The following is a 26,223-nucleotide window of genomic DNA, read 5'->3' on the forward strand; positions in this document are numbered from 1 at the left end:
TACTTTTTTAATAAATAAAATTAAAAAAATACATAGGGCGGGCTAGCCCTGGCCCACCCCACGTTATCTTGAAAACATTTAAGACCTGAACGCGTTCAAGAGACAACCTTTCACATTGATTTTAACACCAAGGTGTTATAATATACCATTAATTGTGGCATTATGGTTGCTCTAATAGACTAAATCTTAAATAGTAAGTTATCCTGTTGATGCTCCTTGACTTGTATAAATATGCCACCTTAAACACAGGCCAACGTGATTAATCATTACCCAACATTATATCAAAATATAGCATGTATTAGAACAGACAACCAAACAGTTTTTCAATTCTTTACGGAAGATTTAAGCTTGCATTGTTCAAGGCCAGCTAGCTAAAGAGAAATAAACTGCAGACTTAAACTGCAGAATAAAGCATGAGTTACAACTGGGAGAAAACAATTTCTCAACTCTTCTTTACAGCAGAATTAAGCTTGCATTGTTCAAGGCGATTGAGCTCGCCCAAGAGATAAAAACTTCCGCAAATTGAAAAACAATTCTCTTTCTGCAAGGAGAACAAGGTTCCATGGCAATTGTAGTTCCAGTGCTAGAAGCTATTGTAAAAAAATACAGAATTTTGTCAATATCAACAAAAATCAAACTCTTATGTATGAGAACCTCAAACCTAGAGAAGTATTCAAAGTCCTGTTTTATATGAAGGATATGATAGAACAGTGTTTAATTCATAGAGCATTCTCTACCATCTTCATCATGAAGGATATGATAGAACAAAGAGGAGTTTAATTCAAAGAACATTGTCTACCATCTTCATGGGCCACAGTAGAGACCTAGACAGCTGGATTCTTCACGGGTGATATGCAGATAACGACATTATGCACAATGGTCATGGACAATATGTTCACTTCTTTTTCTTATCATTTCCATCAAGAAGAAAAGGAGCTGCAGGTATGCTGAACCACCATTCTCTAAATCTTCTCATAAATTTCTCAGAGCTCACCCTTCGTGGAGGAGAATTCCGAGTAAATATTTCCAGGAATGCCATTATGAGTAAAAACTTAATAGGCAAAAAAGCTACTGCAAATGCCAGTAAAACCAGAACCAATATAGCTCTATCTGTTGCCTGCCCAGAAGAATCAAACAAGAAAACAGACACCAATTTAGTAATTAAAGTGCATGCACAAATAGAGGGAAATGACTACAAGATCAGTGAAAAAACTCCTAAAGGTAAGCAGATTGACAGTCAAGGGAGATTCACTTGCAGAATTTATATATATGTACATGATTACACTATTCACGTTTTATACAGTTCATCCACCAGGCACTACAATAATAACTGCTCTTTCGTGTTTATTTTTGTAATAATTCCTAAATCATGTTAAATTATTTTGATAACATTATGCCTTATAATGCAATCCATATCTTTCACCTTTTCCTGTAGGCAGGGATTAAAGAATCAAAAACTACTAAACCAAAAATAATCTTTCAAATTCCCAAGTACCAATCATTTACAAAAACATGAAGAATATGAAGCAAGAAACAATTTACACAGTTATTCCTACTTAAGTTACTTGATTAACCTTCCAAAGAAAATTTAATTGCTTAGTCCCACTTAAGATACTTGATTAAACTTCCAATTTGCTTGGGATTCATTAATGATACATTTTTGACCTTATGCAACAATGATTAAAACACGATTAACTTCGCTTTTTTACAATGGTGCACAGTGCATCCAGCCTCTTCTTAGGGTTGGAAAGGTTTGAATCCATGGACTACTGACATGGATGTACATACTAATTTTAAAGTTCCCTATCTTATTGAATAGTTATGAATAGTCACCCTGATGCGTTTTGTACTGTGTCGAGAGAAAAATTAGAATTTCCTCCTCAAGGAACCCTAGGTAGCTCCTTCGTTTACATAAATATTACAATAAACCTCTTACCTATTCTATATTTGCATAGAAATCCATATTGCTTCCTTCAAATTGATTCAAATATAAAAAACAATTTGTTGCAAATATATTCAACTAATACAACCTATGATACTCATTTGGAGGAGAAACTAGAGAAGTGCGCAGAATGAGAATGACAAAAAAATTCTTAGAGTGATCTAAAGCCTATGGAATAACACGTGGTGAGAAGAGAGAATATATCCGTCTTGAAATGTCCATGTAATGACATGCAAAGAGAAGTACAAATTTATCTTAACACTAAAAGAGAGATGAGGTCCACAGAATGACACATGCAGAGAAGTAGGGCACATTGGCTTAAGATCTGCGAATGACACAGAAAGAAGGCAAGGCAGCTTGACATGCACGTAATGATACACACGTAGGGGCTCAGCCATTAATAATAACGTGTTGAATGAACTCACACGGGGATTGCTGAGAGATGATGGTAATGCACATGCAAAATGAACTTGCACGGAAAGAGGGAAACTCATCCGTGTATTAATACACGTGCAAAGATCATAAATCCAGATCAACCACCTCACATGCACTCAGTTGACCCTATTTTATGCTATGTGAAGATGCATTTAGAGAGCTGCAGACGCATGTGGAGGCGGATGAATGGATGTGCATGGGTGGCTGGGGCAGGGGAGGCATCATGGACCATGAAGATCCAAATGCTCCTTTAGTTACTGATTTAAAGAGAGGACTAGAAACGGTGATCCAATGCACAGGCGGAGGGGCACAAGGCATTTCGAAAATCTGACAAAAAAAATTGGCGCATTGGAGCATACATGGGCGTGTGAGGCTTGAGTTGCATGAAGCATATGTTGGACAAATACACGTGGGTGGAGAAGAAGCACATACAAGGGGGGAGGTGGACCAATATAAAGATGCATGCACAATCATGCACAAGCAAAGGTCAAGCAATGCATGAAGGCAAAGAGAAACTGACACAGACATGGGTGGATGGTCATGCACAAGTGAAGGATAAGTGGGTTGGAGTGTACTAGTGGAGGTCAAGTGGTGCTAGAAGGTGTCACAATATGAAGGAGCACATAGGCAGGGGGGTCATAAGTGGCATTGGACGTGGACAACACAAAGAAGATTGTGGAGAGCAAAGGGAGGAAGCTCAGATACCATGTTGAGGGAAAATTTAGAACTTCCACTTCAAGGAAGCCTAGGTAGCCCCCTCTACCTTTATATAGATATTATTGATCAATAGGAGTATTACAATAATAGATATTACACAGTTGCATAATCCTCCATAGCATAATAATTTGTTGATGACAGCATCCAAGTGTGTTGAATATGAAAACAAATAACAAATGTAACTAAGGTGTGAAAAATCAAAACCTGGGAAGGAACAGCCAGTAGCAGTGCTCGTAATTTCAAAAGAATAATATTTCCATCCTGGACCAGCTCTTCAAGTTGAGAGATGGCATTCTGAACTGCCAATATCTGTTCCATTGTGGTCATTGAAGGTGGAACCTTAACCTTGAGCTGATCAATTGGCTTTCCTTGATTACTTATTCGAGTAAGCAGCATGAAGATGGCAAGAAATAAAAGTAACATAACAACAGCATATCCAAGCCATTCCCTGCAATCAAACAGTCAACTTTGTAGCAATAACTCTTGTTAGCTTCTTAATCTAATTGCAATGTAGCTTCAACTTTGTAATATTTCAAAAAAGCTTTTGGCCTAGAAACATTGAGTAGAAGAAAAACCAAATGTATGAAGAGACTTGCGACACTTAAATAAGTTAGAGTTGTAAGTAATTATGTGAAATAGATCTATTAATATTCTCATTGCTTTTGTACATCACAATAGCATACTGTGAGAACAAGATTTCATAAGATCAAAGCATCAAAGGTCCTTTCAAAATGGAAACAGTACAATAATTGACAGAAACCATGTTCTACGTTTCAACTCTTTCTCAAAAAAAAAAAGTAAAGCAAGAGTTTCAAACCAGTCAAAGTGTGTCTATCCTAAGAAATCAATAAATATAGCAACTTGCATTCCTGTAAACCTTGCTTCTTTCTAACACTAACTTAAGAACCAAGAAACAAACACAAGCCGTACAGATCTGCTTGGTTCAAGAATGTGCATATGGATAGGGATTTAGTCTCTAATGACATCACAATTAAACAAATCCTGGCTTAAGGAATCTGACCTGAGGTGCTTGCTTTTTAATATTACCTGTATCTTCTTTTTCCTTAACATGTTACCCTTCTACGTGTGGGTTACAGGTGTTGTCATCGACTCTTTACATTCTACTTACGATATTTAGCCATATTCTAATGACAGCGACCACTCCATTTTTCATAAAATAGATGATTGCTCAAAAGAGAGAATTGGTTATGCTAGAGAATGTTTTGAGGCAAGTGCAGAGAAAACTATGCCTGAACAACCTTGTAACTCACTAAATTATAATCTTGATATCACTGTCAAATTATAACTGGAAATTCAGTAAAAATAGTGGTTGCAATTTTTTGGCAGATTCGCACAAATTGCAACTTTCTCAACATTCAATGGTGCCAAAATAGACTGTAATGCCAATAGCTCAGAGAAACTTCTAACCTAGCAATGAGAGTGATTATGTATTTATATTACTACCTATCTTCCATAATAATATGAGTTGTCTTGAAGAATTTCAAAAGTTCATTATGTGGTTCAAAGTGATATTTTAAGGACAATGGAGGACGTTGATTTGAATCCTGTCCTTGAAGATGTTGGTCCTCAGATGTTAAGATCACTTCTGCTGCTAGGTCTGTGGAAAATAATGGAAATTTCAACTTATTGTGTGAAGTCAAGATTGAAACTGCAGTGGACATGAATGAAGAGTCCAATCAATTTGAATTTGATGATGGTAATTCTATCACTAGAGAGGATGATCCTACTATAACTTCACTCTTCCATTAGAGTGAGGAGGTGGTGAAAAAGAACGGATAATAGGAGGAATATGAAAGATGAAGAGGGACAGGAAGTGGGAAACCACCTGATCAAGGCAAGAATTTAATAGATGTTGCGTCCAAAGGATGTCCACATATCTCCACAATGGCATGATATTGTCCACTTTAGGCCTAGGCCCTCATGGCTTTGCTCTTGGGCTCTACCCAAAAGGTCTCATGCCAATGGAGATATCATGCATCCTTTTAACCCCATGATCTTTACCAAATCTTTCCAATGTGGGACTTTGATTGAAACCCAACAATCCTCACCTCAAACGAAGGACCACAATTACTCTCATAGTCCGGGCCTCCCCGCGAGCATCCGGTCATCCTGACCTCCTCTGGGCCTCCCCGCAAGCATCCGCGCCCGGTCACCTTGACCTACTTCGGGCCTACCTGCGAGCATCCGGCCACCCTAACCTACTCGCCTCACCGTAAGTATCCGGTCACCCTGACCTGCTCCAGGCCCCCCCCCCCCCGCAAGTACTTGGTCATCCTGACCTGCTTCGGGCCTCCCCGTGAGCATCCGGTCACCCTGACCTACTTGCCCCCTACAAGTATTCGTTCACCTTGACCTGCTCCAGGCCTCCCCGCCAGCATCCGCGCTCAGTCACCTTTACCTACTCCGGGCCTACCTGCGAGCATCCGGCCACCCTAACCTACTCGCCTCACCGCAAGTACCCGTTCACCCTGACCTGCTCCAGGCCCCCCCCCCCCGGCAAGTACTCGGCCATCCTGACCTGCTTCGGGCCTCCCCATGAGCATCCGATCATCCTGACCTACTTACCCCCTGCAAGTATTCGGTCACATTGACCTGCTCCGGGCCTCCCCGCCAGCATCCGCGCTCGGTCACCTTGACCTACTCTGGGCCTACCTACGAGCATCCGGCCACCCTGACCTACTCGCCTCACCGCAAGTACCCGGTCACCCTGACCTGCTCCAGGCCTCCCCGCGAGTATCCGATCACCCTGACCTGCTTCGGGCCTCCCTGCGAGCATCTGGTCACCCTGACCTACTTGCTTCCGCACAAGTATCCGATCACCCTGACCTGCTCCAGGCCTCCCACGAACATCCGGTCATCCTGACCTACTCCGGGCCCACCCTCAACTCAACGACCCCACATGGTATTTGGTTCGTACCATGGCTCTGATACCATTTGTTGTGTCCGAAGGATGCCCACCTATCTCCACAATGGCATGATATTGTCCACTTTGGGCCTAGGCCCTCATGACTTTGCTCTTGGGCTCTACCCAAAAGGTCTCATGCCAACGGAGATATCATGCATCCTTTTAACCCCATGATCTTTATCAAATCTTTCCAATGTGGGACTTTGATTGAAACCCAACAATAGAAGATACAAGAAGCAAGAGATATTTTGTCATTGCATATTGGCAAAAGTGAATATATTATGGCTATTGCAACAACAAAATATCATAGAGGTTTATTTGCAAGCTGATTCTTATACTGCATGTTACTTAGTAGATTATGACGATTTCTTGGAAGAGTAAAGGAACTGCTAGCACAGACTTATAACTATGAACTTGCAGCAGCAAGTTAGTGTTCTGGTGACATTTTCATCCATGGTGATTTTAAAAGGGAAACAAAATGAAATGAGCCCCTTATTTTCGTTATTGTCAAAAGAGTGATCCATTTTTAAAAAAATAATACTAAAAGAGCACCCCATTGTATTTTTCATCCCAAAAATGTCATGTTCCAGCGTTGTAGCAGTTTTGCCCAAAACTACTATACATAGAGCAAAATTGCCCAACTTGGTCCAAATTACTACATAAGAAATATTGTTCAGAATATCCTTATACAATTTAGTCAAAATTACTTGAACTTGGTCAAGATCTTCTATACTGTCGTCACAGTTTTTAAACTTGCTACACAAAGTACTATAACATGTAGTAGTTTTGGTCAAAATTGATACAAAGTGCAGTAGTTTTGGCCAAAGCTACTACAAAATATAGCATTTTTTATCTAAGCTGCCACAAATAATTTTGGTCAAATTGTTCCACGTTTAATTTTGGCCAAAGTTGCTACACATTATAGCAATTTTGACAAAACTACTACAATAATGTGCTAGAACAGCACTTTTGGTGAAAAATAGGAAGAGTGCCCCTTTTATATATATATATTTTTTCCTTCAAAATGGAGTGCTCCTTTTGATGAAAATAAAAATAAGGGATGTCTTTTTGATTTTGCACAATAAAAATAAATAGAAAATGAGCAAGGCTGTATTTCTCTATTTTCCATTTGCAAAAACCTTTGAAGTCTAGGTCTTGAATGGGTATATAGATGGAAATATAACATGCACATACCAAAGTATATAGCAAATGAATAATTCTACAAGCATATTAAATGATGGAATATTCATTTTGTTGCTTGAATACCTTTCTTAAAAACGGTATAATTTTCTTCACTTTTCTTCATCCTTGCTTTTTCCAATTAAAATGGATTGTATAATGTGTTAGGCAAAGGTGTTCTATGCCTAATAGATTTACATGAATAAGCTCGGTGATTGGTGATTCATTATGTCAATATCTTATCAAGATATACCGTGTCAAAAGATATTATTTAGGGATGAAATAGGCTTTGAGCTAGGCTCACATTTTAAGTATCTCTAAGTCACGATGCCTGTGAGAGGAAATGTTGAAGAAAGAATGGTCCATGCCCATTAGTCCCACAAAGAAAAGTACAATGGTCCATTCTATGTACTAAAAAGATGTCTCACTCTTCAAAGATGGGCATGATGGAATCAGTGTTTTCAATAGTGACGAATAGTGCACTACAATCAACGATTGTCTCGAATAACCCACGTTATTCAGGACAATAGTGTCGATAGCGCACATAGCGTGTGCTATCATGACCTAGCAGCCCATAGCGGGCGCTATAGTTGATTATGTTGGATCAGATGAGTGCGATAAAGGGGGGGTGAATATCGCGCTTTTAAAACTTTTTTTTTACTTTAAAAACAAAGTCGTGCAACGGAAAAGTAGAGAACAGATTCGGTTACTTGGTTCGGAGCCTAGGTCAACTCCTACTCCAAGACCCGCGATCCTTGACCGCACCGATGGGCAATCCACTAAGTCTCTTCTTTCTGAAAACCTCGGAAAGAAGCAGTGCGTACAAAAGATGAGTAAGATAGTAACAGCCTTCTATCTTACTTGAGTTAATTACAATGCAAGCTTATAATAAAAATATACCGACAATTTGATTTAGGATGCAGCTTGGTCGGCACTTCCGGATGGAGTAGCTTGCAAGTTGTAGAGCAGTAGCACGATCAGCAGAAGCTTCCACAGAGATGAATTTCAAACCAAAACAGTGTTACTCAACCCTGGACCTCGAGCTCTCTCTTATAAGAACCGTCGACGTTCAGTTGACCGATCCCTGGGTTCGGTCGACCGAACCCGCTCCCTTCCTTCTGTGTTGGGATTCGCTGAGATTTGATCTTCGAGCATTAACTGATCTTTAATGGTTCGGTCGACCGATAACCTTGTTCGGTCGACCGAATGGTGAACTTCCCTTCTCGCCGAGATTCACACTTAATGCTCCATTAATGCTTTTACTGTTCGGTCGACCGAACCTCATTTTCGATCGACCGATCATGCTGTGATACCATGTTTGTGAGCCTGATCTGTTTTGCCAAATTTGCCTGTTCGGTCGACTGAACCTTTGTTCGATCGACTGATAAAATGCCTTTTTCGATCGACTGAACCTCCTGTTCAGTCGACCTAACCCTTGGTCAAATGAAGGTTTTTGAGTGTTGGTCGCGTGGCCACTGACAGAGCCTGATTCTGAGTTCTGAGTCAAAAGTTATGACCATTTAAAGTTCAAGGGGTCATATGATTCTGCAACACAAAGTTAGTTCGATATAATAATAATATTCCTGCAAAATAAAGTTAGCACAGTTATAATACATGAGTAGAAAAATGCATGAGTATAATAGTTAAGACTGTCTTGATCTTAACTTGGAAACCTTCCCAGTTTCTTCAGTTGGATCAGCGACCTTAAGTTGTTCCCTTCAGGAACCCGACCTCACTGTCGCTCCTCTAGTTATTTACCTCAACCTACTTGTCAAACGTTGGGTCCTCCAAACCTGTTTAGACTTTACTGTCTGGTCGTGACTAGGGCTTTCTCGATTGAGTAAATAGCCTGCACATTTAGACAAATCATCAGATCATAACAAGACTTAATTTGAACCTTTGACAACATCAAAACTCAGGTTTGATTTTGGTGCATTTTGCACCAATAGATTACAAAATAATTAGGGTAGAGGCGAGGAGGCAGAGGCGAACAGAATCGTGACCTTCGAAAAGGTAGGGCAAAGGCGACAAGCAATCGGCTAGCGGCGACCGGCAACAAGGGACGACCTTCCTTTTCGGTTTTCTTCGTTTGGTGTTTCTTTTTCGTTTTTCATTTCTTGAAGGAGAAAAAGCAATCGCGATTTCCAGTAGCTAAAGCCAGGCATCTGGATCGATCACTGCAAATAGAAAGGATCGGATCGATCAATCCAGATGCCCTAGATTGATTCCGAATTTTTTTCTGATTTTTTTCTAATTAATTAATTATTTATTCTGATTTTTTTCTTTTGTTTTTCTAGGATTTTAATTATATATTTGGAATTTGCAATGTCTACGAATTTGTCAAAAAAAAAAGATAAAAAAGATATTGATTGGAAGTATTGTTATCAAACGGAGGGGGAAAAATCTATTCGGTGCAAATTTTGTCATCATATATCGAATGGAGGGATTACTTGCTTAAAGGAACATTTAGCTCAAACTCATGAAGAGGTTGCACCTTGTGTTAGTGTTCCGAATGATATTAAGCAAGAAATTAGAGAATCATTTGACGAAATTAGAACATCTAAAAGCAAACAAACTGAATTGTTACGAGAGATTGGTGAGGCTCCCAAGTATGAGTACGCAATCATCAAAAGTTGGAAGTGTAAGTGGAAATTCAATTGGATGTTCTGGTAGTGGTGAATCAAAAAGTAAAGGTACTCTTCATAGGTTTGTTCGTTCGAAACCTAGACAAACAATCCTAAATTCGGCATACAAAAAAGATTTGCTTGTTGATGTGAAGCATAGAGTTAGTCATTTTATTTAATCTGTCGCACTTCCGTTTAATGTTGTGAATGATCCTTATTGGTTGCCTATGGTTGAGGGTATTGCGGAATATGGAAGAGGGTTCAAGCCTCCTTCAATGCATGAGTTAAGAACTTGGATACTTAAGGCTAAGGTTGATGGCATCAACCTAATATATGAGGAGCATAAAAAGGCATGGAAAAAATATAGATGCACTATGTCTGATGGTTGGACGGAAGGAAAGAATAGAAGTTTGATCAATTTTTTGGTGAATAATCACGCCAACACTTTCTTTTTGAAATTTATTGATGCATTAGCTTCTATTAAAAATGGGGAATTGATCTTTAAATATCTTGATGATGTTGTTGATGAGGTGGGAGAGAAAAATGTGATTCAAATTGTCAAGGAGAATGCTTCAAATTGCATTAAGGCGGGAAAAAAAATTATAGAGACTAGACATGGAATTTGGTGGACACCTTGTGCAGCGCATTGCACTGATCTAATGTTGGAGGATATTGTAAAGTTGAAGATTTTTTTTTGACAGTTGAGCATGCTAAGATGGTTGTGAAGTTCCTTTATGATCATGGGACTATACTTTCTTTGATGAGAAAGTACACAAATGATAAAGAAATTCTCTGTTCTACTGTTACTCGCTTTGCTACTTCATTTCTCACTCTTCAAAGTATGTATAAGGTTAAAAGACCACTTGAACAAATGCTTGCTTCGAAGATTGGGTTAGTTCACTACTATCTCAAACAACACAAGGGAAGATCGTAAAGAGAATTGTTGTTAATGATCCCTTTTAGCCACATGTTGCATTTTGTGTTAAGAGTGTTGTTCCTCTTGTAAGTGTGTTAAGGAAAGTTGATTCGAAGGAGAGATCAGCCATGGGATATATTTATGAACTTATGGATAAGGCAAAAGAGACAATAAAATTAAATTGTGGGGGAGTTGACAGAAAATACAAACTCATTTGGAAAAAAAAATGATTCACGATGGACTCCACAACTTCATCCTCTATGCGCGGTCAGGTACTATTTGAACCCGCAATTGCATTATGAAGAAAGATTTTCTAATTGTGATGAAGTTAGAGATGGATTGTATGCTCGTCTAAAAGCGGACATCCAATTGGACTCGTATAACAAACCTAAAGGAGAATTGCAAAACGAGCAAGAATGTTACGGGTAAAATTTACTTATTGTAACCGTTTAAAATTATACTAGCATTCTTATTTTAAAATTATATATACATTCTTGTAATTTTTTTTATGTTTTAGCCTCGTGGTAGGAACATTTTGGAAGACATCCGAGCTTACTACGTTTGCAATTCGAGTGCTTGGTCTCACTTGTAGTGCTTCGGGATGTGAAAGAAATTGGAGCACTTTTGAATCGGTGAATATTCTAAATTTCTAACTCTACTTGAATTTTAATTGTTTTATAATTTTCATATCATTGTTTAATTTTTTTATATATGTTTTCTTCTTTTAATATTAGATTCATACAAAAAAGAGAAATAGGCTTGAACATGCGAAGTTGAATGCGTTAGTATTTGTGAAATATAACTTCAAGCTTAGAGAGAGAAGCATTAGAACGAGAGACAAGATTGATCCCATCGTAGTTGATGAAATTGATTCGGATGATGAATGGATAACTGAAAAAGAAGGTCCCGTCCTCCCTGTAACTACTAAATGGCTTGAAGATGATGAATTATTTGAAAGTGATACTATTGTGAGTGTATCGTCGGCTCTCTTTGAAAGTCTTTTCGACTCAAATAAGCAAGTCGAAGATGTTGAGGATATAGTTGAAGTTCCTCCTACAAATTAAAAAAAAAAGAGTTGTTGAAAATTCAAGTAAGCATATGCAAATTATTTACTTATATCTACTTCACCTATAATTAATTCTTAAATGTCGTATCTCTTATATAATAGGTGGAAGCAAAAACAAAAAAACAAGGTTGAGTCTTGTTAATGTGGAAGATAATCATCTTGATGCTGAAAATTATGATGGAATAATTCCAACAACTTTTGATAGTGGAAATTTTCTAACCATAGATACTATTGATGATGATAGTGATACAGACTTGGATGATACTGATTATTTGTAGGTTACGTTGTTTTAATTATAAGACTTTTTCAATTGTTGTTCTTGGATATTTTGACATATAATGAATTATTATGATTAATTTTAGGTTATGTTATTTTTATTTTACTTATATAAGTATATTTTATTTTTTAAAATTTAAAAATTGACGTGCACGAAAAGCTTGCACAATGCACTTCGCTATTTACGCTACGCGATGACAAGACAAAAACGCTATGAACCAACGCTATGCGATTTAAAACACTAGTTGGGATAGAATGGACTCTAGTCTGATTCATAATAGCGGAATTTTTTGAATCCTAATCACAAATTACTCTTATGTAGTTACTTGAAATTACATCAATACATGAATTTTTAACATGCTGAAATAAATTAATATTCCATAAATTCTAAACCCGCAGGTAAATTGTACAATAAGAGCATTGTAGATATTCAACAAAAATTATTTAGTAACTTAGCTTGATTAATTTTTTACCCATGTCATAAGTGTAGTCCTTTTATCATTTTTGTGCTCCCTTGACAAATATTTCTCATAGTTTCACTAATTTTTTTTTATGATAGCCTTTTCTCATTAAGGCAGAGGAAGATGAAATAACAAAATGGATCCCCACAATGAGGATACCAATTACAATGGAAAAGAAATATGGGAGTCAAAATATTTGTTTTAATTGGATAATTTCATGCATATGAAGATAATTTGCTGACACTTTTCTGAATGAAAAGAATTAAGGGGGCGTTTGGTTAAATGATGGGAATGACTATGGGTATGGGTTTGATAGTAGGGTGGAATGGGAATAGGAATGGAAATGAAACCCATCAAGTTATATGGGTTTGGTTGATTCCCATAAATCTAGTAATCATTCCCAAAATGTCATTCCCAAACCCACAATCCAAACACTATCTTTTACTATCATTCCATTCCCTCATTTCCAAACCCATCAACCAAACACCCCCTAAATTTCTCAATGTTCATCCATTGAATAAATAATAGCCCGAGTTTTCTCATGTGGAATAAATTTAGCTGACAGAATGGAATATTCATCACTAAGCTAAAAGAACGCTATCCTGCCAAGAAGAGTATGCTGCATACTATGACAACAAAAGGCCGTGAGTCTGAGTATTTAGTCTGCTACATGATTTCTGTCCTGCCATTAAACTCTATGTCAAGCTATATTGTTAGCTGCAGATAATAATGATCCATATCTAGCGTTATGAGCTCTCAGTCCTAAATATTTATTCACATATAAATCCCATAAAGTGAGAATCTTCATGGAATATAATTTTTAGAAAGTTCATATTATGTCCCTCAAAAGAATAGTTATTCCTAATTCCATATTATCAAACGTAAGCAGGAAACAACCATTGGTCCTTCGTGAAGCATATTTTTGCAGAAATATGAGATCTATATGTATAAAATGCCACTAAAATATATTGATGGTAACAAGCTGATCATAACAAAAATTAAATTCAGATTGGAGTAAACTATCTAACATCTTTCAGTAACAAGTAAAATTACTAAAACAACACCTGAAAATGATGAAACAAGATAAAGAACAGAAAACTATGGACTTGATAGGTTCATCCCACGAAGCCATAGAAATAAGGAAATCTCCCAGTTGGAGCATAGGTCGAAGGAGCTTCTGCAAAATTAAAGAAATCAAATAAGGAAGAAATTAGCAGTGACCGCTCCTTCAATGATGCATAAAAAAACTCCTTATGAAATGCATGTTATGGACCGAGCCCATACAACAAAAGAGAATTTGGAGCCCATCAAATATAAGAGATACACGCACGGCAGATTTAGAAAGGATGGTGCAAATCAAGAGAAGCAGATTTAGAAAAGATGGTGCAAATCAAGAAAATTGATTTAGCTATAATTATTTATAGTAATTGATTTTATTTGAGTCACGTATCTTTTATTTTAAGTAGAATTGAGTCTAGTATCTTTTTATTTTTAGTAAGAATAAAACATTTCTTATTCAGGGGTTGTCTTATTCCTTCATTGAGAAAGAACGTCCTAGTTGTATTTAAATGGTTGAAATAATGCAAGAAAAATTATCATTGAGTCTTACAAAAGAAAGAAATTAAATCCATAGATTGAGAGGTTCTTTAATTTCCTCGAGCCTCAAATCCCTCCTACCACCATAGGTCGTCAAGGTCGTAAAACCAATAAGACGAAGGTTGATCCTGCCGACCAATCGGTAAACCGTCCCATTACGCGATCCATAGCCAAGGGTCTCAACAAATTGGTATCAAAGTCCGTCGTAATGGGTGGCTCACAAGCACTTCAACAACGTTTTGATGTGTTTCTCAAAATCTACCAGGAGGATAAAACTTCCAATGAAAAACGGCAACAGCTCATCCATGCTCAACTAGAGGAATTGTCGAAAAGCTTTTCTAATCTACACTCGCACAACAACCATCAAGGTGAAGAAAGCAACAATCATGCCGATCCACAAATGCACCGCTCGAAAAGGTATCATGGCCATGAGGAGGGATCCTCATATATACCACGATATTCGAAACTGGATTTCCCACGTTATGATGGTGAGTCTGATCCTTTGGGATGGCTCAATCGATGCGACCATTTTTTTCTCCATCAACGCACTTTGGAGGAAGAAAAGGTGGGCCTAGCCTCGTTCCATCTTGAGGGAGATGGTCAACTATGGTTCATCAAACTCGAACGTGATCGACCTCATATTCAATGGGAGGAAGTCAAATATCAGTGTAATTTGAGGTTTGGGCCACCTATTCGCTACAACAAATTGGGCGAGCTTGCAAAACTTCAACAATCAGGATCCGTGGAAGAGTACCAGCGAAAGTTCGAAAAATTGGCGGCACGAGTGAGTTCCTTAACCTCAGAACAAGAAGTGCAAATATTCATTAGTGGCCTCCAAGATCATATTGTTGTGGAAGTCGATTTTCACCACCCAGAAGATCTCACTTCGGCTATGAGTTTTGCTCGTCTTTATGAATGCTGCTCCAAACGATCTGAATCAACGGTCACACCACGGCGCACCCCTGTCCTACCACCGAAGCAACCATTTATCAAACGATTAAATCGAACGGAAATGGAAGAACGGCGTGTCAAGGGCCTTTGTTTTAATTGCGACGAACTTTACATTCCCGGTCACCGTTGCAAACGTCTTTTTGGGCTTGAGGGATTAGAAGATTATGATGAACAAAACCACGTCGAGGATGTTGAAATTTCCCTCAATGCGATCACGGGCACCCATGCTCCTCAAACCATGCGGATTCAAGGACGAATTAACGACACCCCCTTGCTAGTCCTCATCAATTCGGGAAGTACTCATTGCTTTTTAAATTCAGCACTTACATCAATCTTGGGCTTCTGTTGATAAAAGTCTAGCGCTCTGGGTGGCAGTAGCTAATGGGCGACGACTACAATGCCTTGGGGTCTGCCGCAATGTATTAATCCATTTGGGTGATCACAAATTTAATGTAGAATTCTTCATTCTACCATTGGGGGACATTGGAGCAGTGTTGGGAGTCAACTGGCTTCGCACCCTTTGTCCCATCCTTTGGGATTTCTCCCAGATGTGCATGAGCTTTCAACATACCAGCAACACCATTTATTTACAAGGATCGAGTGTTACTCTAACAGTACAAGTGGTCTCTCTCACAACAACTACCCTTCCAAAAGTTCATGAAAAACAACTACGACATATTTTGGAAAAGTATGCTGCAATTTTGGAGAAACCCAACGGCCTTCCACCTTTTTATAAGTGCTACCACAAAATTTTACTTAAACAAGGTACCAACCGTATCATGGTGCGTCCTTATAGATACCCCCATGCTCAAAAAGATGAAATCGAGCATCAATGTAATGACATGATTGCCAAGGGCCTGATTAGACAAAGTACATCTCCTTTCTCTTCGCCAGTTTTACTGGTAAAAAAAGTAGATGACACATGGCGTTTTTGTGTGGATTATAGGGCTCTCAATGAAAAGACAATTAAAGATAAATTTCCTATCCCTGTGATCGATGAATTGTTTGATGAATTACATGGATCCTTTTATTTTACTAAGTTGGATCTCAGATCCGAATATCACCATATCCGAATAGAACCGGACAGCATTTTCATGACGGCTTTTCGCACTCACCATGGTCATTTTGAGTTCGTAGTAATGCCATTCGGACTCACCAACGCCCCCTCAACTTTTCAAGCTCTTATGAATAATATCTTTGGCCATTTTCTAAGAAAATTTGTACTAACTTTCTTTGATGATATACTGGTTTACAGTGCTTCTTGGGAGGAACATCTCCACCATTTGCAGCTCGTTTTTGGGATATTACAGCAGCAACACCTCTTCCTAAAAAATTCTAAGTGTTTATTTGCTCGGACGGAAATTGCCTATCTTGGTCACATCATTTCTCGTTCAGGGGTGGCCGTCGATAATGGCAAAATTGAAGCAGTTCTCCATTGACCACAACCCACTATTCTTCGTGCCCTTTGTGGTTTTCTGGGGCTCACGGGGTACTATTGTAAATTTGTCCAAGGATATGGAGTGTTGTCGTCCCCTCTAACTAGCCTCTTGCGAAGGAACTCTTTTGAATGGAATGAGGCGACGGAATTGGCATTCCAAAATCTAAAGATCGCCCTTATTTCCACACCGGTACTTGCCTTGCCCGATTTCTCAAAGCCATTTGTGGTGAATTGTGATGCTTCAAATATGGGGATTAGTGCAATTCTGCAACAAGAAGGACGCCTCATTACTTTTTTTAGCCGTCCCTTGGCCCAATGACACAAGAAGCTCCCTGCTTATGAGAAAGAACTCATCGGATTGGCCAAAGCTATACGTCATTGGCATGCTTATCTTTGGGGACACAAGTTTCTGGTTCGAACGGACCATTACAGTCTAAAATTTTATTGGAACAACGGATTACCAACTCGCCTCAACAACACTAGATTAGTAAGCTGCTGCGTTTTGATTTTCTCATCGAATATCGAGCAGGCCGAAACAATGTGGCAGCAGATGCACTTTCACGTTGTGACAACAATAATGGACAGTTGACCGCTATCTCCATGCCTAAATTAAATTTAACAGAGGACATCCAATCTGAATATTCTACTTCCCCGGAAATTCAGCACCTTATTCAGGTGTCACAGCAAGGCGAAGGTCGCATAGAGTACAAGGAAGGACTTTTATTCTTCAAAGGCAGAATCTATCTCCTTGCTACATCTCCTCTCACTTCTAAAATAATAACCATGATACATAATGAGTTTCACAAAGGATATCAAGACATTATATCAAATTACACGAGATTTCTATTGGCCCGGGATGAAACAGCAGGTTCACATATTTGTGCGTGAATGTCCAATTTGCGAACACAATAAAGTGGAGCATTTGAAGCTCGCGGGATTACTACAACCCTTGCCCGTTCCTCACCAAGTGTGGTCGGACATTTCCATGGATTTTATTGACGGGTTGCCTCTATCTCAGGATAAAACTGTATTGTTTGTTGTTGTGGATCACTTCTCTAAGTATGCCCATTTCATACCTTTATCACACCCATACACAGTTGTGAAGGTGGCTCGAGTTTTCTTTGATAACATTTTTAAGCTTCACGGTCTTCCAGAAACCATCGTCAGCGATCGTGATGCAACCTTCACTAGTTCTTTCTGGAAGGAGCTATTTCGCCTTAGTGGGACGCAACTTTGTTTCTCGTCCACTTACCATTCCCAATCAGATGGCCAGACCGAAGCCGTGAACAGGGTTATTGAGATGCATTTGCATTGCTTTATGGGAGAATTTCCAAAGAAATGGGTATATTGGATCTCTTAGGGAGAATTTTGTTACAATACCGGTTATCACACGTCCCTCAAGGCCACCCCTTTCGAGGTCGTGTATGGGCGATCGCCTCCACGCCTATTATCATATTTGGCTGGTACTTCTCATATTGAATCAGTAGATCAAGAGCTACAAACTCGGGAACAACTTTTGAAGAATCTACGAGGAAACCTTCTTGCTGCCCAAAATCGCATGAAACTTCAATATGATTCATCCCATCGGGAGGTACGGTTTGAGATAGGAGATAGGTGTTGTTAAAGCTTCAGCCTTATCGTCAAGTAAGTTTAGCGTCCAAGAAGCATTCAAAACCAAGGTTTAAAATTTCGACCCGTGCCGAGGTTTCGGTCTCAGACCGGAACAATATGGTTTCAGTATCGTATCGTGCTGTGCCAATACAGTTTCGGTATTTTTTATTTATCTATAGTAATTATAAGATAAATATGTTTATTGTGTATATAAAAATAAGTTGTATATTGATTTATTATAAGTTCTCAATTATTGAATAATTTAATATTGTTAGAAAAAATAATTAAAAATAATTTTATTTAAATAGAATTGATATATTAATAATTCAAATTAAAATGGAAGTATCTATAATAATAATAATATAAATTAATAAAAGATATTACTTTATATTAATAATAACTATATAAATTAACTATTTATTCATTTAATTAATTATTAATTAAATAATATATATTTTAAATAGTAAAAAATATCAAGTAAAAAAATTTTAAAAAAATTAAAAAATATCAGAATATAAATATAATTTATTAGAATTTTTTTAAAAAATTTAGAATTTTTTTAAAAATTTAAATGGAATTTAAAATAATAAAAAATATATTAGAATATAAATAAGAATTATTATATATTTTTTAAAATTTTTAAATGAAATTTAAAATATTATTTTTTCAGAATATTAATTAATAAAATTTATTTAATTTATTTTAATTTAAAATATATATTTTATTAGGATAATTTAATTAAGGTTTATAAAAGCCTATTCGAAATATCGCACATCCTGTACATATCCTCCTTGGGAATTCTTTAAATTAATTAAATAAAATAAATAATTATTAAAAAAAAAAAACTCGGGCAGTACGCGAGATCGTGACGCGATCATCGCGGGCGATCCCGCGAGGGCCGTCCGGCGACCCTGTCGGACGCTTCCGGCGCCGCAAAAGCCATCGCACACGACACCTTCGGCGCTGCAGAAGGCATCGCGCACGACGCCTTCAGTGTCGAAGGCGTCGCGGGACGCCGCCGAAGGCGTCCTGCGTCTCCTCCGGCGCCGCCGAGACGGGGACGCCTCCCGTGCCGGTTTCGACCACCCGGCGGAACGATAAAAACCGTCCGTGTCGGGCGGCACGAAACGGCATTTCAAACCTTGTTCAAAACTATCTCCTCACTTTTATGGGCCTTTTAAAATCATTAACCGTGTGGATCATGTCGCTTACAAACTCCAATTGCCAGACCACGCCAAACTCCACCCAGTTTTTCATGTGTCCTCTTTAAAGAAATATCATAGCAACATCTCTAGCGTCCCCACTCTTCCCCTCATACATCAGGAAGATTACATTCCTTCTCCTCTAGCAGTTCTCGACTATCGCTCACATCGTGGGCGCTCCCAAATTATGGTTCATTGGGAGGGCTTATCCCCTGCCGAGGCTTTATGAGAAGATGCAGTGGCTATCATGGAACGTTACCCATCATTCGTGTTTGCAGACAAACCCGTTTCTAAGGGAGGGAGTAATGTTATGGACCGAGCCCATACAACAAAAGAGAATCTGGAGCCCATCAAATATAAGAGATACACGCACGGCAGATTTAGAAAGGATGGTGCAAATCAAGAGAAGCAGATTTAGAAAGGATGGTGCAAATCAAGAAAATTGATTCAGCTATAATTATTTATAGTAATTGATTTTATTTGAGTCAAGTATCTTTAATTTTAAGTAGAATTGAGTCTAGTATCTTTTTATTTTTAGTAAGAATAAAACATTTCTTATTCAGGGGTTGTCTTGTTCCTTCGTTGAGAAGGAACGTCCTAGTTATATTTAAATGGTTGAAATCATGCAAGAAAAACTATCATTGAGTTTTACAAAAGAAAGAAATTAAATCCATAGATCGAGAGGTTCTCTAATTCCCTCAAGCCTCAAATCCCTCCTACCACCATAGGTCATCAAGGTCGTAAAACCAAGAAGACGAAGGTTGATCCTACCGACTAGCCGATAAACCATCCCATTACGCGATCCATAGCCAAGGGTCTCAACAATGCACCATCTAATTTGTAAATACAGAGTCTTCACTTCATGTTAAGCCTCTAGTAGAGGCCAGCAATAGTATATGTTTTTCCAAAATGGTTGGATTATCTAATATTATAACGGCACCACCCTTAAGTTTCTAGTTTCTAATTTGTGGCATCATGTTGCTTAGATTTTTCAGTTGTTTACATGAATTAGATTTGACAGGCATTATGACGACATTTTCAACAAATTTGGGAATCCTTAGGAATAAAGTTGAGTAGCAAGGAATGTGGAAATCAATCTTACTAAAAGATTTTCTAATACAAACACCCAAATTCAATAAACCTTGGTGGCTTCTGGACATTTGGGAATGAACATGATATACAGATAAATAATTTGTTTTGAATAAAAGAACCAACATGAAACTGGAAGAACAAGGCAATAACATCTAGTTTAAGAATATCCCAGGAGGCTTGTAAAAATTTGATGTTCAATCTTTCTAGGAACCTAATAGCATAGTGAATTTCCTCGTCAGAGAAAGAAACATAAAGAACAGAAAAATCAGTAATCACACCATCTAATGTCCCAGCCAACCAAGGTAGTAGTGCCCTGTGGAGTAGCCATTGAGTGAAGGCCTAGATAATGTCTTCCTGTTTGGTAACAGGAGCTGTTCACTGATAACTGGTTAAGGAAATAGGTTAAATTTTCACCTTCTAGCGTTGCCCATTACCTTTTGTCCTTTGACTCTAATGAACCACTTTATTATGTGAAATGTGGTTGAATTTACCCTTCAAAGGCTTGCACTCTATTAAATCCGTAATTGAGATAAGAGTTGCAGTTTCATTGTTTAATTTTATGTGATACACTTATTGAAGGTGACTCTGTTGCTAAATTATGCCTTTAGATGTGATTTCAACCATCCCTTTAGATGCTTACATTGTCTCAATTTAAATACCCAGTTTGAAGTAAAACCTGACAGTGACAGGCAGATACCAATTTCCCAAAATTTCATCAACAAAACCTTCTTAAATCATCACTTTATTTTAAATTTTAAAGAACAATGTGGTGCAAAAGGACTACTCTCATTAGCTTGTAAAACTAGCAGATTGTCGCCTTATAGAAGTGCTAGTCTAGTAGTCCAAATTTGGAAAGGCTGTGACAAATTTAGGATTAGGATAGAAGCCTTCCAATTTAACCAATAATGAAGAAAATTGTCCATTTAACCATGTATAAGTTCTTCCAGACAATGGAAGTTCATTTAAATTAATAGGAGCATTGCAAGTAGAAATAGCAAACAGCTCTAGTAAAACCTAAGTTCAAAATCTCAAGTCGTGCCGAAATTTCAATTTTTGATTAAAATGATATTATTTCAGTATTGTACCGATTTTTTTATATATGGTGTCTGTGACAAATTGGAGTTGGAAGGAGAAAGGAGATGAAGAAGAAAAAAATAAAATAAGTTTAACTATATATTTAAATTCAGACGGTGTTCCACTTGCAATAACATAGTTTTGGCATTATCTTATATGGACACAAGCTAAAAATAACAACATTACTCAATTTATCTTATTTTCTGTTGTAGCATACCGGGGATATCAAGTATTGGCTTGACAGAATCATCAAATACTAGCGAGTTCAGTAATTTGTTACAATAACCCATTTGGACCATGCCACCCAGCATGGTACAAGATTTCAAATCATGAGTAATACTAATAAAGGTGTCTCTTGCTTGATATAGTGTGGCATTGGATCACCCTTAGCCACCAGAAGTTGATCCAGGATAAAGTGGATCAATGTCAACTCTGTGAAGTCTTCATAACAAGCATTTGAGGGTGGACAGGACCAGATATAGTAGGGAACCTATAATAAGACCACCAAAAAACCCAATTTACTGAATTAAACTAAGCTGGTTATATTGTGTGCATGTGCAAGACCAGATATAGTAGGGAACCTATAATAAGACCACCAAAAAACCCATTTGTTTCACGAGAATTCACTAACATTCCTATCATTTTAAAAGATCATTACCAAATACCTCAAAATAAATTATCTAAATTTCCTTGCTAGGATAAAAGCATTTCCCTCTTGAACGGCTCAGCCATAGAGAAGATTATGCTCTTAGACCTATCTAAGGCTACAGATATTTCCATAGAAAATGCAAAAAAGAATTTCAATGGATCTAGGAAGACGGAAGATCATACAAGTTAAACTAATTTCCAAGCCCATGCAACATCCCCTAACAACCAGAGAGTACAACAGCAACCAAGCCTTATCCCACTAGGTAGGGTCGGCTCCCTAACAACCAGTGTGCATCATGGAATTTAGAAGGAAACCAGCTAGCTTAGCAAGTTGACAAAACTAGGTAGGGTCGGCTCCCTAACAACCAGTGTGCATCATGGAATTTAGAAGGAAACCAGCTAGCTTAGCAAGTTGACAAAACTCTTCATTTGAAGCATGTGAGCCATGGAGCCAATAGATCAGCTGCACAGAAGTTTCTAGCAACACAGTTATTATTCAAAACTGCAAAGAATTAAATGTCAACGAGCAGTAAGAGGCAATAACCATTCTTGAGGACATTGACAGGTGCAACTATAATGATCTTGTTGTAAGTAGAAAGCTTGGAAGGATAATCTCATCCAGAAGCTGACCATCATCAATGAAAATTCCATCAAAAGTCTAGCATGAGTGTGACAGAGAGGGACTGGCCAAGGTCATCGCCATAATAGATGGAGAGTGTTGAATAGGTGTCAACTTCAAATTAGCAAAAAAGAACAATATCAAAAGAATGTGTCACATTTTTGCAGGAAGTCTTGATCGACAAAGATGTTCTACAAGCTTGGTTCTGGCAGATATGCTTGATTCAAAAGCGAAGACTGAAAATGGTGTGGGTCTAACCGGACTCGAAAATGGGTGGTTCTCCAATGGTTTGTGGCACCATTGGAGAAAGGCTGTTGTAAAATCTCTACCTATATTTTTTGAATGTTAGCATTTAACAAGCCATTGTTGTTGAAGGGGATGATTAATCATGGAGGAAGAATACAATGCGAAGAGAAGACAGAAAGCATGATGCAGAGGAAGAGGGGGAACTAGAAGGAGAAAAGAGAGAGAGGAGAAGCTGAAATCATGTATTTACTTGGCTAGAGTTGAGGATAGGGTCCACATGAGGTTGTCGTCCATCCTGGGCTTCAGGAGGGATCTATACCATTTAGATATCTTGGGGTTCCCCTTGTAGCTGAGTGGCTTTGAATTTCGGACTATAGCCCTCTCCTTGACTCCTTGGTCCGGCGTGTTAACACTCTATCTTATGCAGGCAAGGCACAGCTTATTTCCTCAGTGCTTCAAGGGATGGAATGTTTTTGGGTCTGTCTTACCAGTGCCTATGTGGTCATAGACTGTATCTATAGCATTTGTAGATCTTTCATGTGGATATCTAAGCATCCTTCGGTATCTTGGGCTGATATGTGTAAACCGAAGGAGGAAGGAGGCTTGGGATTCCGAGAGTTAAAAGGTTGGAACTTAACTCTGCTAACTTAAGTACTTTGGCGGATTGAGATGAAAGCAAACACTCTTTGGATCAAATGGGTCCACCACAGGCATCTGAGGCGTGCAAATGCGTGGTCCTTGGAAGTATCCCCTTCAAATTCACCTTTGATTAAGAGGTTACCGTTAATATTAACGGGACCGAATTCTTTTAGATGCGTACTTGGCGTCTGATGCTAGACAGACTGGCAGAATGGTTCGCACAGGACGATGGAGTGGCACGGGAATATTATTTCTTTAGCCATCATAGTCCTAAGAAGGTATGGGCTCAACGGTGTGGAAAACTTACTTGAAGCCTAGTCATGTTGCCACTTGTTGGATGCTTGCCTTGGGGCGTCTTTGCAGTAAAGACAGGTAGGAGTACTCGGAGGATAAGCAATGTGCATTTTGTCGACAGGTTGGAGACATAGGAGCATCTGTTTTTTGGGTACCCTCCTATTGCTGAGTTATGGAAGAGTGTTTGGGATATGCTACCACAGGAATAGGGTATTAATGAATGCTCGTTACTTGGCGTTGTCTTCGTTAATACACTATGTATGGAGAGCTAGAAAAAAATGTATCTTTGAGAGTGAACAATTAAGTGTTGAGAGGATATTCAGGAGTGTGTGTACAGGTCTTTAGGGGTGCACTTTGATCTGATATTGTGTCAGTCATAAGTAGCCACTATAGACCATTTTCTGTACTCTTGAACTATGATATGAAATGTTTTCTTATCAAAAAAATACTAGGAACCTCCCTGAAAAGTAAATGCTAACTCTAAGAGAGAATCCACCCTAATACCAAGTTGAGGGATACAATCTGATAACATGGAAGACCCATATATAGTATATATTATAATACCTAATAACCAAATGGCAAAACTATTATCCACATATAGAAACTATTAATTATAATACAAATCAAACAGACTAAAGTACAAGGTATAAAAGAGTACTCTAAAAGTGGTTGACACTATTGAGTTGTAACAGCAAAGAAAAAATACAGTACCTTCATCACTGCAAAATTTGTATCAAGACCATCAACTTTGACTCCGTCTATTGTAGCCTGTGCTTTCTCTAACTGTTTATAGTTAATTCTAGCTTCATTTACTGCCCTTTCTAAGGAAGTCAGTTCCCCGACAACTATTTCACCAACAAGAAGCTTGTCTTCAGTTGAAACTTGTGACACAAGCCCTAGATTTGACAAAATTCCCAAAGTAGAAATAGAGTACATTCCACTTCTTGAAGTGGATTGATTAGTTCGATCCAACCTCCTAGAGGCTATTACATTAGCTAGTGTTTCCAATATGTTGTCGCCTCCAGGAAGCTGATTGCAGAAATTGAACATCAGAAGTGTCTCATATTTGATAGCTGCTGACAGAAGTAAATCTCGAATGGCTTGTATACGTAGAATACCAAGAACAGATTTTGAAAGAGTTTCTTCTTTCTCAACACCTTCTATTTCATGTTTCTGAATGAATCGATGGGCATAAAGAACTTCTCGCATAATAGCTAGCCAATAATCACGACGCGAATGACCTGTAAGCTCAGGAAACTCCATGATCATTGGTTCTGATCTAAAAGGAAGATAGAAAATTATATTACTAACTGAATATTTACTGCTATGGGTTGTTCTCTAATAATTAATTAAGATTACCCAAATCAATTAGGAAAAAAAAAATCAAAAACATTGACATTCAAAGAGAGTTTTATATTACAACTTAATGTAGAGACTCACAAAGATATTGACTTGTACATAACAGCCTTATCAAAAAGGCGGGAACCCCATGGCCCAGTCAACTCAGGCTTGATACTTTGCTTTAGATCATCTGCAAGTTCATATACCTTTGGTTTATCAAAGGTTACAACTCGCAGTGCTTCAAAATAGAGAGCATGGTCCGTCAGTGTCAATCTCCCTGCAATAAACAGAGCTTGAAATCATAAGAGGTGCTTAAAATAAGTTGTCCTCAACATCATAGATCATCTATATACTCTCATTAACTAAAACAAAGTGGGTCGTCAGAAGATGTACCAGGCCATGTAGAAGTTCCTATGTGTTCAAGCACTGGTTGGGTGGTCAATGTTCCGTCCACCTCAAGGATCCTTTCTTCTCTATGGAGGCGAAGACCCGAAAGAAGCAATGATTCGGTCTGAGTTTTCATCTTCTTTATTGCCCTGTAGAAGGAAAAAGGGAAAAATTATACATTCTATTTCCACTTTACAGTGCAATCCGCAAGAAGTAATCTTAAATTATGAGAAATGGCCATATGACATGTATACCATTTCCTACTTTCAACCAGACATCAAGGAATCGGCATCCAGTTCAATTGTTTTTAGTGGATGGAATAATAACTCTTTTACAGCTGACAAAATTGTAAGATTTGGCAATCCAGATCAAGGAATGAAATGTCGTTCCGTGCCGCCCGGCACGGAAGGTTTTTAGCGTTCCGTCAAGCGGCCGAAACCGGCACAAGAGGTGTCCACGTCTCAGCAGCACCGGAGGAGTCGTCGGATGCATCCGGCGATGCCTGAGGAGACGTGGGATGCCTTCGAGACGACTCCGTCGGAA

General features: G+C 38.3%; 1 protein-coding gene across 1 annotated transcript in view; it reads right to left on the minus strand.

Moving 5' to 3' along the window:
* Nucleotides 1-431: 431 nt before the first annotated feature.
* LOC121992419 overlaps nucleotides 432-26,223 on the minus strand; it is a 40,770-nt gene continuing 14,978 nt past the window's right edge. Inside the window, exons 4-9 of the mRNA XM_042546773.1 lie at nucleotides 25,687-25,829; nucleotides 25,393-25,570; nucleotides 24,664-25,231; nucleotides 13,607-13,719; nucleotides 3,299-3,542; nucleotides 432-1,117 (exon numbers count right to left, since the gene is read on the minus strand). Coding sequence (XP_042402707.1) covers nucleotides 896-1,117; nucleotides 3,299-3,542; nucleotides 13,607-13,719; nucleotides 24,664-25,231; nucleotides 25,393-25,570; nucleotides 25,687-25,829 — 1,468 coding nt within the window. The 3' untranslated portion in view covers nucleotides 432-895. The remainder of the gene's footprint in view (nucleotides 1,118-3,298; nucleotides 3,543-13,606; nucleotides 13,720-24,663; nucleotides 25,232-25,392; nucleotides 25,571-25,686; nucleotides 25,830-26,223) is intronic.

This window comes from Zingiber officinale, chromosome 6B (genome assembly GCF_018446385.1).
Source record: "Zingiber officinale cultivar Zhangliang chromosome 6B, Zo_v1.1, whole genome shotgun sequence".
Classification (NCBI taxonomy): Eukaryota; Viridiplantae; Streptophyta; class Magnoliopsida; order Zingiberales; family Zingiberaceae; genus Zingiber; species Zingiber officinale.